Raw genomic sequence first — 12837 nt, forward strand, 5'->3', positions numbered from 1 at the left:
GTGGCAGAGACCCCGTGCCCTGGGGGAGATGGAGGTGCAGAGCTTGGCCCCAGACTGCTGTGTAGGGGTGAGGGGAGAGGCCTGGAGGCCAGGCTGGGGGTCCCCAGTGACCACAGGAAAGATCCTGTCAGTGGAAATTAACCCCGCAGCCGTGGTGGCCAAGCCGGAAAGGGGCGTGCCCAACAGGTTATCAGTTTGTGGGGAGAGCGTGCCAACTCTGGAAGAGCGACGTGTCCAGACTCGGCCGGAATGCTCACTAAAACCTTAATCACGGCGCGGAGCAGCGGCTGAGCCCCCGGTGGTTCAGGTTCCCCTTCCCTCCTGATGCCAGGAAGAGCGGGGACAGTGTCTGGGGACAGAGTCACGTCCTGAGACAAGAACTCACAGTCCTCAGTCGCTGCTTGGAGTCGGGACAGCCGCGCTGCCCTGGCTGACACACACAGCCTCCTCAGCTGTGCCGGCCACCCAGCAAAGAAGTCACCCGTCACCCCAGCCCCGCAGGCCTCTGGCCCGGGGAGACGTCAGTCTGTCCACACCAGGGGAAGGGCTCGGGGTGGGCAACGGGCAGCTGCGTGAGCAGAGACCGCTCTCTGTGGGGACGTCCGGGGTGGCCCCTCTTGGGTCAGGGGCTCAGACTGGACTCCCAGCAACTCTTGCAGGCGGCCCTCAGTTCATGCGGTGCCTCCAGAGAAACAGAGGGGACCCTCCACCCGCCACGTCAGCGCCCACGGCAAAGGCCTCGCGTACACATCCCCACACAAGCACCAAGTGAGCGCCCGGGGGTCCGGGCATGGGTGGGGGAGTACAGAGCCCCAGAGACCCCCACCCTACCCACTGGAGCCTGTGGGCACGTGCCCTCACCCCACAAAAGGCACTGGGCGGGTATGGGTCAGGTAGGGACCCTGAGACTCGATGCTGAGAGGCTGGCTGGATCCCCAGGGGCCCAAGGTAATGACCAGGGTCCTGGGGGTTGGGGGTCAGCGGGGAAGCGGTGCCAACAGAGGCAGAGGCTGGGGTGAGGGGAGGAAGCGTCACCAGTCACGCAGAGCAGGCAGCGCCCAGAAGCCGTACCCAGAGGGGGCTCCCCGGGGCCCCCACGGGTTCTAGAAGAAACCCACGCAGTTTAAGCCCCGTGTGTTTGGGACTTTATCACAGCAGCTGCAGGACATGAGCTGGGGGGAGGCTCCTGTGGAGCCCGCCTTCCAGGTCTTTCGGCAGAAGCATGCACACCCGATACAGCCTGCACGTATGCAGGGAAGACCCTGGCAGCACCCGGCCAAGGAGCCCCGTCTCCCCTGGGACAGCAGGCGGGACGGCCCAGGGAGGCTCTGCCTGCATGTCCTCAGGCTGCTTCGCTCACTGCAGTCGGACACCTCAGTACCAACCTCTGTTTCTCAACAACTCCGGCCCTGCCCCAGCTCACCAACCCACCTGGAAGCTGGCTGGTGTCTAAAAAAAAAGTAAACCACAGAGGCCTGTCTGAGTGTCCTCTGGCCCAGCAGCTGTTGGACAAACAGGTTGACAAGCAGTGGCCATCACACCGACCCCCAGAAGCCCTGAGGCCGGTGGAACAGCGCCCCTCCACTCCCCAGACCTTATGTTTAAGGCCTAATCCCTGGTCTCAGGAATTAGTCTTCAAATATGTTCTTGTAGATGGAATCAAGTTGTTATTTAATTGCTCAGTCGTGTCTGACTTTTTGTGACCTCATGGATTGTAGCCCACCAGGCTCCTCTGTCCATGGGATTTCCCAGGCTAGAATACTGGAGCGGGTTGCCATTTCCTTCTCCAGGGGATGATCAAGTTAAAGTGAGATTATACTGGATTGATGAAGGCCCTGGTCTCATGACTCAGTTCAATTCAGTTTAGTCACTCAGTCATGTCCAACCCCGTGGACTGCAGCACACCAGGCTTCCCTGTACACTGCCAACTCCCAGAGCTTGCTCAAACTCCTGTCCACTGAGTCAGTGATGCCATCCAACCATCTCAGCCTCTGTCGTCCCCTTCTCCTCCTGCCCCCAATCTTTCCCAGCATCAGGGTCTTTTCTAATGACTTGGCTCTTCCCATCAGGTGGCCAGAGTATTGGAGTGTCAGCATCAGTCCAATGACTGGTGTCCTTTTAAGATGAGGGAAGTCCGGACAAAGGGACAGAGGCCCCCAGGGTGGGGTGGGGGGAGGCCACATGAAGACAGAGATGGACAGAGCTGTAAGCCAAGGACCACCTGGGCCACCAGAAGCTAAGGAGCGGCTGGAAGGACTGTCCCCCGGAGCAAGTCCCCAACTCCTTGATTTTGGACTTTCAGCCTCCAGAAGAATAAGTTTCTGTTACTTTAAACCACCCAGTGTGTGGCCCTGTGACAGCAGGCCCGGGGAGCTAACAGGACCCCGAGGACCATCCTTCTCCCCAGAGACCGTCTGGCTGTGCATGGACACCCCAACCGGCGAAGAGGACACTAATGCTGTGTGCCAAAGTCCCAGCTTTGGGGAGAAGAATTCCATGGAAGAGAAAAGGAGCTCTCCGGCCAAATTTATCCTCACTGCAATGCCTCGAATATGATTTTAATGGAAAACAAAGTCTCCCAGAAGTGCAATAATTCCCCAGCTTTACGATAACACACTCGAGAAATGCTGGCTATCCCCAACCAGGAAGCTGTAGATGCTACAAAGAGAGAAACTAGAGTAATCCTGAGTATCTGGAAAGCACATCTTCCTAAGGAAGGATTCTGTCTCTGCTTTATTTGAGATTTTAATTATAGGCCAGATAATGATTTTCATTTTGAATGATAATTAACTCTCGGGTTTAAGGACTAAATTCGACTTGACGGCAAACTCTTCCAAATGGAGCTTTAATCCAGTAAATGGCAGTGAGTGCGGCAAACTTATTTCTCTTGTGTCACGTGGCCGTCACCCCACAGGAGGACAGCGCAGCTCAGACGCACGAAGCGCTTTCCGTCTAATACGAGGGCAGAGGGTCAGCGCGTCCCGGGAGCGCCGAGATACTGTTATGGTGATGAGAGAAGCCAAAAGAACACTCAGAGGTGGGCTAAGTGTCATTTTTCACAGCAGAATCAGAGAAGCGCCAGAACTGATTTTGGTGTTTTCCCCATGAACAGAAAAGGTGATTCAATTTTTATATTAAAAGTTTCTCTAGCCTTGAACCTAACACAAAATACCCTGGCCCTGGGGAGGTCACCCTGGGGGACAGTCCAGGTCCCCAGCCTGGGGCAGGTCACCCTGAGGGACAGTCCAGGCCCCCAGCCTGGGGGAGGTCACCCTGAGGGACAGTCCAGGCCCCCAGCCTGGGGGAGGTCATCCTGAGGGATAGTCCAGGCCCCCAGCCTGGGGCAGGTCACCCTGAGGGATAGTCCAGGCCCACAGCCTGAGGGAGGTCACCCTGGGAGACAGTCCAGGTCCCCAGCCTGGGGGAGGTCACCCTGAGGGACAGTCCAGGCCCCCAGCCTGGGGGAGGTCACCCTGAGGGATAGTCCAGGCCCCCAGCCTGGGGGAGGTCACCCTGCGGGATAGTCCAGGCCCCCAGCCTGGGGCAAGTCACCCTGAGGGATAGTCCAGGCCCCCAGCCTGACGCAAGTCACCCTGCAGAATAGTCCAGGCCCCCAGCCTGGGGGAGGTCACCCTGAGGGATAGTCCAGGGCCCCAGCCTGGGGAAAGTCACCCTGAGGGATAGTTCAGGCCCATAGCCTGAGGGAGGTCACCCTGGGAGACAGTCCAGGTCCCCAGCCTGGGGGAGGTCACCCTGAGGGACAGTCCAGGCCCCCAGCCTGGGGCAGGTCACCCTGGGAGACAGTCCAGGACCCAACTCGGGGCAGGTCACCCTGAGTGACAGTCCAGGCTCCCAGCCTGGGGGAGGTCACTCTGAGGGACAGAGTCCCAGAAGGGCCCCCCATAGGACAACTGGGACGACCCCCCCGGGGTAGTTGGCACAAAGCTCAAACCCAGCACCACTGGGACTGTCCTAAGTGGCCCCTGACCCTCTGATCCCCAATCCAGGCTAAGTCTGCTGGGGTGCACCCTTGACGACACAGGGCCCAGCAGCGTGGACGTCGGGAGCCCAGGGAGAGCCGGGTGCTTCACGCACAGAGCAGGACTATTCGCTAAAGCCTCTGAACCCAGAGGAGCGGCCTGGGGTCTAAACACAGAGGCTCGGGGATAAACAGGACCCTCCCCTCGTCCCCCGACATGCAGGTGGCTGAGCGGTCCGGGAAAGCCCTTCTTCCCAGCTGACCTCAAAGCTCCTGCCTGCCCTGGTGAGAGGAGCCAGTCTTGCTTCTAGAAGGCCAGCAAGGGGCCATGTGCTGGGCTGAGGTCAGCCTCCGAGGCTCTGGGGGAGGCTGAAGCTCTGCACCAATGGGACCCAGCGCAAGTGGTCATGTGACCCTCTGGGCACGCACCCCTGCCCCAGGCACTCGTGAAGAGCAGATCGCAGGGGCAGGAGTGGGAGTCTTGGTTTCAGGTTAAATATGAAGCATGGGGTTGGGCAGGGGGCACCCACTGTGAGCCCTGAACAGGCTGAAATGAGAAGCCAGGGTGAGGAGGCCAGGTGGGAAGGCTGGGTCGGGCACTGCAATCGGTGTTCAGCAAAGAGATCCCCAGGTCCGCCCGCCCCCCACCAAGCTCTGCATCTGGGTGTCCCTGAACCGGGTGACAGCTGTCCCCACCTCATGGGGTTGTGGCCGGCCTTGTAGAGCAGAGCCTGTGTGGACACGGTCTCCCCCACGGCAGCGAGGAGCGATTAGGCTGTTTAATTAGGGAAACGACACACCAAGGGGCACCAGGACCCAGGCTCAGAATCACAGCCCGAGGCTTGCCGTGGCCCAGCCCAGTGTCAAGTACCCCTGGGCAGGAGCAGTTTGCCTCCCCCTGATGCTTCTGAACTGCGGTGCTGAGTAAGACTCTTGAGAGTCCCGTGGACTGCAAGGAGATCCAACCCGTCCATCCTAAAGGAGATCGGTCCTGAGTATTCATTGGAAGGACTGATGCTGAAGCTGAAACTCCAGTACTATGGCCACCTCATGCGTAGAGCTGACTCATTGGAAAAGACTCTGATGCTGGGAGGGATTGAGGGCAGGAGGAGAAGAGGACGACAGAGGATGAGATGGCGGGATGGCATCACCAACTCGATGGACATGAGTTTAAGTAAACTCCGGGAGTTGGTGATGGATAGGAAGGCCTGGTATGCTGCGATTCATGGGGTCACAAAGAGTCGGACACGACTGAGCGACTGAACTGACCTCGGGAACAGGGGAACAGAGCATAATTCTCCCGCTGCCACCGCTCAGAGACCCTTCGCACTTCACTTGTAACCCTTAGCGCCCTGCATGCAAAAGGTGCTTCTTAACAGATGTTGAGATGTCAATGAAGCAAGAAAAAGGACTCGGTAAACAGATGAACCCGGCCATCCCGCCCTCAAGGGGTCCACAGAGTGGACGAGCCTGAGCTCAGAAGCCAGAGCACCAGCTTCAAATCCTGCCTCACCCTCACCCGGCTCTAGAGCAGGCCCCCTGCCGCCACCTTGAACACTCTGGGGAGGACCATTCCCTGTAGGAGGGCCATTCCCTGTGGGAGATGCCCCATGAGTGCGCTGGGGGCACGCCTGGCCTCCAGCCACGGGCACCCCAACCCCCAAGACAACCAAACCGTCCTGGGATGTCGTCACGTGTCCCCTGGGGGCAGAATCTCCCCCACAGAGAACCTCTAGATGAGACACTTGAATGTCCTGCACCACAGGCTCTCCATTTTTTGACCGGGGCCACAGAGCTGCTGGGAGGATCAGGATAAAGGGGCAGACTCGTCTGGAACAGGACAGCACACTGAAGGGCCCACTAAGCACCATCTGCAGGTCGCCGCCCTCCTGAGGGTCGTGGAAATATGTGGCTCACACCCAGAACGAGAGCAGATCAGCCAACATGTAAACAGAGGGAGTTTCCAGGGAGATCAGCAGTCACTGTTCCAGGAAGCCAGGGACCTCCTGGAACCTCCCCAGAGCACGGACAGCCCTGGGCTGGAACCTGAGGGAAGTGATGACAGAGAGATGGCAGGTGCGGAGGAGAGGAGGCGGGAGGGATGGGCCCCATGCGTGGGGAGTTTAACCAAAACCCATGCTCTTCACAGGCAGGAGCGGACAGGGACCGCAATCCAGGAAACTGGCGTGCGAGGTTGCCAGGCGGAGCCTCAATGCCTGTGGTCCTCTGTCCCCATTCCCTCCAGATCGGGGCCCCTGCAGACCCCAGCCAGGCCCCCATGCAGAGCTATGAGGAGGAGAGATGCCTTCTCCCTCCAAGGACAGGGAGTCCTCACTCCGGCGGCCTTGGAACTTCCTTGAGGCCAAAAGGGACGGAAGAAACACTGGGGAGCCGTCGGGGTATTTTTCCAGCATCAAATTCATGAGCTTTTCCTGAAATTAACTGATACCTTCCTTCACCCAGCTCATCTCCCGTCCGGCAACACAGGAAGCCAGGGTCCTCTGGCAGCCTTGGGCCCCTTCCAGCTTCCCACCCGCCAGGCCTGAGCTCGGCTTACCCGGGAGCCAGTAATAAAACGCTGGTGACGACAGCGCGGCTTTCACCAGGAATAAATGGGCTCAATTACCTCCAGCAAGAGAGCAGGGCTTCAAAGGGAGAGAGGAAGAAAGAGAGGAAGGGGGCCGGAGGAGAAGTAATCAGTCTGACTCAGCCTTATCTCGGAGGAAAACGCGTACGACTACTCAGTACCAAGGACGTTCGGATGAGGCCCCTGCCCATCAGGACCTTTCAGCGGCGATGACACGCCGGGTCATTCCCGGGCATAATTTCTCCAGAAATGACTCTGGCGATGACAGCGGAACTTGAGAAGTCTGGAAGTCCTTCCCACCCAACAGGCGGATGCCTCTGTGGGGAGGATCCAGGGTCCACGGGTCCCCAGTGCCTCTGCTTACCCTGCCCAGACGTGGCCCCAAGCTCACATTTGGGATTTCTGGAGCCCAGGTCTGCGGCTGTGGCTACGAGGCGATGCTGGTCTGCTCAACTAGGACAGACCACCCCCCACACTGGCCAGCTTCAAGATGAAGCCGCCAGAGTCTGGGGGTGCTTGGGGTGTCCCCTACGTGGCCCCTACCGTCACGCGTCTCCACCAGGGAGACGGCCGATTGCATGGCAACCTTGGGTGGCCCACCCCACTGGGCGGGGCAGGTCTGATGACTGCATCGGTCGGCATACGGCAAGCACTCAACTAATACTCACTGAGCAAGCAAACGGCTGCTCACTGGCTGGCTTCCTGGAGGGCACCAGGCTCTGTCCCAGGGGCCTGGGGCCTCACTGGCTGGCTCCCTGGAGGGCACCAGGCTCTGTCCCAGGGGCCTGGGGCCACGGCTTCTCCGCTGGACACAGGAGTCGTTGTGGCCGCGCCCCCCATCCAGGCCGTGTGGTGGGGGGGACGCAGGGACACCCAGCTTGGCGGGGAGGCGGGAACACCTCCCCACCGTGCGGAGGGCTGACCGTGTGGCACAACTGGGCAGGGATTTTGGCACAGGCCGAGATGCCAGCTCAATGCTGTGGCGCGGGAGTGGGAGGAAGGGGTGGATCCCCCCGCATGTCCATGGCACAGCTCCTGGGCACGACAACAGCCCTGACAACTCGGGCGTGGGCTTGGGCCCCGGGGTCTCCTTTACCTTCCCTGCTCAACACCAGATCCCAGGGTAGCCAGGAATTTACAGTTAACAATTGGGAGACCATGGAGAAGAGACGGGCAGAGCCGGACGTGACAGATGGACAGACAGACAGACACAGACGGCTGAGGGGCACCACGGCGGGCAGTCGAGCCTTTCTTGCCACAGAGGTGCCAGCAGATTATAACCAGGCTGGGCTCAGACGCAGCAAGCCAGGGCGCACGCCAGCTCCCCAGGCTGCCAGGCACCCCCTCCCCCTCTTCGGTGCAGAGCACGGCCTGCCCGCCTCCCGTCCCCAGAGTCCCCACCCCAGGCTCACACTCTCCCGGCTCCGGAAACACCTGCCAGCCCATAAGCCCTGGCCTGGGCTCCATCTGTGCCGCACCCCACGTGTGCAGAAACGGTCTCCCCACTGTCTACACCAAACATGCCCACCGAGGACACGGTCCACGGAAGACTCTCAGAGCCTCCTCCGGGCCGAGTCAGGCCCCACCTGACCTCAGAGAACTTTCCAGAAAGACAGACAGTCACCATCTGCCACAGAACACTTGTTTCTCGAATGGGCGACTGGATTCCACGTGACCACAGCAAGAGCGTGTGTTCTCTGGGCTGCTTTCGGCGGGATTTTTGTTTTTAAACACAACCATCGGCTGCCTTTAGAAAGACTCATTTTGGTGACAAATCAGGATGTCTCAAGCAAAGCGTGTCTTGCAGGCAGGGAAGATGAGTAACTTCTACAGTGACAATGAGGCACGAGAAAACCGACATCATCTCTACAGACCCCAGCGATTAGTGGCTCACTGCTTCTATCCCAGTTACGCTATTTTAGTTTTTAAATATTTATTTATTTGGACCTTTACTGCAACAGGCAGGATCTTTAGTTGCAGCACGTGGGACTTAGTTCCCTGACCAGGGGTCGAACCCGGCTCCCTGCACTGGGAGCTCCGAGTCTTACCCACTGGACCACCAGGGAGGCTCTGCGCTGTTTCACTATAACCTTTAAACTCGAAATCAGGGATGAACTACTTTAAATCCAAAGCCACTTTGGGACTTCCCTTGTGGTCCAGTGGTTACGACCCCGCCTTCCAAGGCAGGGGATGTGGGTTTGACCCTTGTGGTCGGGGTGGGGGGCAGCTAAGATCCTATGTGCCATGTGGCCAAAAAAGGCAAAGCACAAAACAGAAGCAATATTGTAACAAACTCAACGGAGACTAAAAATGGTCCACATCAAAAAAAGTCTTTAAAAACAAGTGAAGCCACTTAAGCGAAACACAAGTCATTTCATCCAGGTAGATTTTCAGTGGGCTCTGGTTGCACAACCTTCTTCCTACTGTCCTTCCAAAGAAAGCGAAAAATGAAAATGAAGTCGCTCAGTCGTGTCTGACTCTTTGCGACCCCATGGACCGTAGCCTACCAGGCTCCTCCTTCCATGGGATTTTCCAGGCAAGAGTACTGGAGTGGGTTGCCATTTCCTTCTCCAGGGGGGACCTTCCTGACCCAGGGATGGAACCCAGGTCTCCCGCATTGCAGGCAGACGCTTAAGAGGGTGGCTTAAATGGCATGGGGTCAGTGGAGACCCCGGAGTGTGGTCAGGAAGCGGAGCCAACACCCGGGGGCTCAGGGTCCAGCCTTTGACCACGTCCCTGAGGAAGGGAGAGGACGGAGGAAACTGCCGGGCACTCTGACCTGTGAGCTGGAAGCCTGGTGTGAAGCACGGGTGACCGGGGCCTCCCTGCGCCCCCGAACCCCCCCCGGGGAGAAGTGGGGGCCCCCTACCTGTGAAGTCCTCCGGGCACTCGCAGGTGTAGCCGCCCTCGCGGCTGCGGCAGCGGCCGTGGGCGCCGCAGGGGCTGGAGTAGCACAGGTCGATCTCCGTCTCGCAGTAGTCGCCGGTGAAGCCAGGCGGGCAGCGGCACCGCAGCCCGTTGACCGGGTGGATGGGCCGGAAGAGCACGGTGGGGGAGCTGATGAAGGGCGCCGAACTGTCGAACTTGAGCACCGACACACACTTCATGTAGTTCTCGCACGGCTCCCGCAGGCAGATGTTGTCGTCGAAGGGCAGCACGCGCTGCGTGGACACGGCCGTCAGCAGCGTCCGGTTCAGGTAGATCTGCTCCTGCAGGTCCTCCGACGGGAAGAACTTGTCCCGGACGCCGCCAGGCAGCAAGGCCGAGAAGGTCACGTTCAGGATGTTGGCGCTCACGTCCGTGTCGTTCTGGATGTTGAAGACGAAGACGGCGTCCTTGGTAGTGGACAGCACAGCGGCCACGCCCTCCACGAAGCGCGAGAGCAGCGGGGACAGGAACCTCTCCTGAGACATGTCCTCCAGGCGCACGGTGATGCTGTTGGTCAGCATGTCGTCCGTGATGACCGTGACCCGCAGGGTGCAGAGCGCCACCACGCTGTGGATGCCGTCTGTGAGACAGAAGGTGCGGTGTCACTCAGAAGCCCGCCTGCCCGGTCCCCTCACCCGGCACCCCCTCGCCCCAGGCCCCTGCCCACTCATGACCACGACCTTGACCCCACATCCCAGGGCCTGCTTCTCTCCCTCCACACTTGGCTTCTGAAAGCACAGCTCCCATCACACCCATCAAGCTCACAAGCTCCCAGGGGAACCCCACCCCCCAGCTCATCAGGGCATCCTAACGCTCACCACACAACCCAGTCCTCACTGCCTGAGACTCCAGCCTCAGACCCTTTCCTCCAGACGCGGGGGGACGCTGAGACCCCGTTCTCCCTCCTCTGCACCTGCTCCAGCCGCCCACCCACCCCACAGCCCAGCTTAGAGCCCACAGCGTCCAGCACGGTCCCCACCCAGGTACGGCCTTGACCTCTGCTGCGCTGACGGCTTCTCTCCTCCTAGCTGGGTCCTGCTCATCTAAACACACCGGGGCATGCTCAGTCCGCTTCAGCCGTGTCCGACTCTGTGACCCCATGGACTGTAGCCTGCCAGGCTCCTCCGTCCATGGGATTCTCCAGGCAAGAATACTGGAGTGGGTTGCCAGGGCCCCCTCCAGGGGATCTTCTCGAGCCAGGGATTAAACCCGTGTCTCTTACGTCTCCTGCACTGCCAGGCGGGCTCTTTAACACGGGCACCACCTGGCACCCAGCATCCAGGTGAAGCTCACCACGTGTTGCTTTAGGAAGACACACAGGAGAACACGGCCTCTCAGCCAACACAAGTGACCATTCATGAAGGGAGGTCCTCAGGACGTGGCGGCCAGAAACGGCAGAGTGTTTGGGTCGCCAGGCTGAGCAATGCCCCAGGTTCCCAGCCCAGAACCAGGCGGGCTGTCCAGCAGCCGCCCCAGGGACTCACTCCGGACACGATGGCCACAGGGCAGCTCCATCACCTTCAGGGCAGCCCTAAGGTACAGCCGCAATGCTCAGGGACCTCCACCTGCTCCCATCCACCCCCCACACCACATGCTCTGGGGCCCGAGAAACACCTGGCCAAGTTCTCATCCCTGTGACTCAGCTCGGCTCTGGGTCCCGGCAGCCCAGACGGATGCCCCACAATGTGGGTGCAGCCTTTGCCCTCCGTGAGCGCCCCCGCCCCGGTTCCCTGGGGCATCTGGGCAAGGTCTGAGCCCCCGGCAGGCCCCACCCTCCCAGAGCTGAAGCTGGGCTGTGCCCTCAGATGGTCAGGGGCCAGGGGCCACCTTCCGGCCTGAGTCCAGGAAGCCTCAGGACCCCCGAGAGGATGCAGTGAGGTGACAAGCCCTGGAGGCCACCTTGTCCCTCTGGACCCGGCACAGTCGCCACCACACACAACTTGCCAGGAGCCCTCAGAAGGAGCCGAAGCATGGGAGCTTCTGCACCTGGGACGGGTTTCCTCAGACACCAAGGAGCCAGAAGCCACTTTTGGGGAACCCTGAGTCACAAAACCTGTCCAGACAGCAGAGAAACGTAAGCACTGCAGAAGTCACAACACGTTCAGGCGCGAACCTGAGACTCCCAGAGGTTCTAAGAGAAGCCGGCATTACCCCATTTGACAGGTGAGAGAAACTGAGACCCTGGGAAGCCAAGTCTCACGCCTGGGAACTCACGCTTGGTGGAGGGGCCCCTGGCTCCCCCAGTAATAACCCCCACCGCCTAGTAGGTCAGGCACTGAGCGCCCTGTGACGGCTCCCTCTGGTCCTCACGATAACCTGGAAAGGCTGTTTTTTCTTTTCGGCTGTGCTGCTCTGCTTTCAGGATCTTAGTTCCCTGACCAGGGATTGAACCCAGGCCGTTGGCAGCGGAAGCATGAAGTCCTAACCACTGGACCACCAGGGAAGTCTCCATACACCTCATGGTCCTTACGGCCCATACGTGGTCCCTACGGCCCATACATGGTCCTTACGGCCCATACGTGGTCCCTATGGCCTTATGGTCCTACGAGGCCCATCCTCGCCACCCGCCCTCCTCTTAAGGACGCGCTCTGCCCCAGGGCCCTTGCACGCTGCGTCTTCTGCCTGGGACACAGCCGTCCTTGCCGCTGGTAGCTGCTCCCTGGGCCACCCGGGACTCAGCCCCCATCAGAGGGGCCTTCCACGTCCCCCCACTCACGCTCTGCCACACCCCCACTTTAATTCCTGCACAGGAGTGGCCACGGCCTGATTTTATTTGTTCACGTCCATCTTTCCCCCCGGTGAAGTCGTGAGGACCAAGAGCTTGTAGGTCTTGTTCCTGCTGCACCTGTTACTTCAGAGGCTCTCAGAGGCTTCAGAGGCTCTCAGTGTTTATCCAGCACTCAGAGGCTGCTGGATAAACATTCGGGGGAAGGTGGGAGGGGGCAGGGGAGGGGGGAAGGGAAAAGCCTTTTCCAGCGGCATCTCTTTAACCCCAAGATTGACACTGGCACCAACAGCTTCAGAGACTTCATTCTTCCATCCAAATCCAAGCTATTTTTCTGTGGGTGTTTCTTTTCTCTCTCTCTCTCTCTTTTTTTTTTTTTGCAAAGGCCCATTGTAATAATACGAGACATAGGATATTGTTTCCTGGTAGCACTTGTTATGAAACATCCTTTTAATCTTAAACCACACACAGATGTGTTCTGGTCCGAGATTCGAGGGTCATGCTGGTTTTAAGCTCAAAAGCTCGGCCGTCTGGGCGGGCTCTGGGCTGTCCGGCCCTCTCCCTCCCAGGGGTCCAGGACTCAGACGCTCCCACAGGGAGCCCAGGAGGGCAGAGCAC

The 12837-nt window shown here is 59.4% G+C and overlaps 1 protein-coding gene across 1 annotated transcript in view; it reads right to left on the reverse strand.

Annotated features, from left to right (window-relative positions):
- CELSR1 (cadherin EGF LAG seven-pass G-type receptor 1) overlaps positions 1-12837 on the reverse strand; it is a 146966-nt gene that overhangs the window by 80950 nt on the left and 53179 nt on the right. Inside the window, exon 2 of the mRNA XM_052640654.1 lies at positions 9436-10074. Within this exon, the coding sequence (XP_052496614.1) occupies positions 9436-10074 (639 nt within the window). The remainder of the gene's footprint in view (positions 1-9435; positions 10075-12837) is intronic.

The sequence above is a fragment of the Budorcas taxicolor genome, chromosome 5 (assembly GCF_023091745.1).
Source record: "Budorcas taxicolor isolate Tak-1 chromosome 5, Takin1.1, whole genome shotgun sequence".
In the NCBI taxonomy this organism is placed as follows: Eukaryota; Metazoa; Chordata; class Mammalia; order Artiodactyla; family Bovidae; genus Budorcas; species Budorcas taxicolor.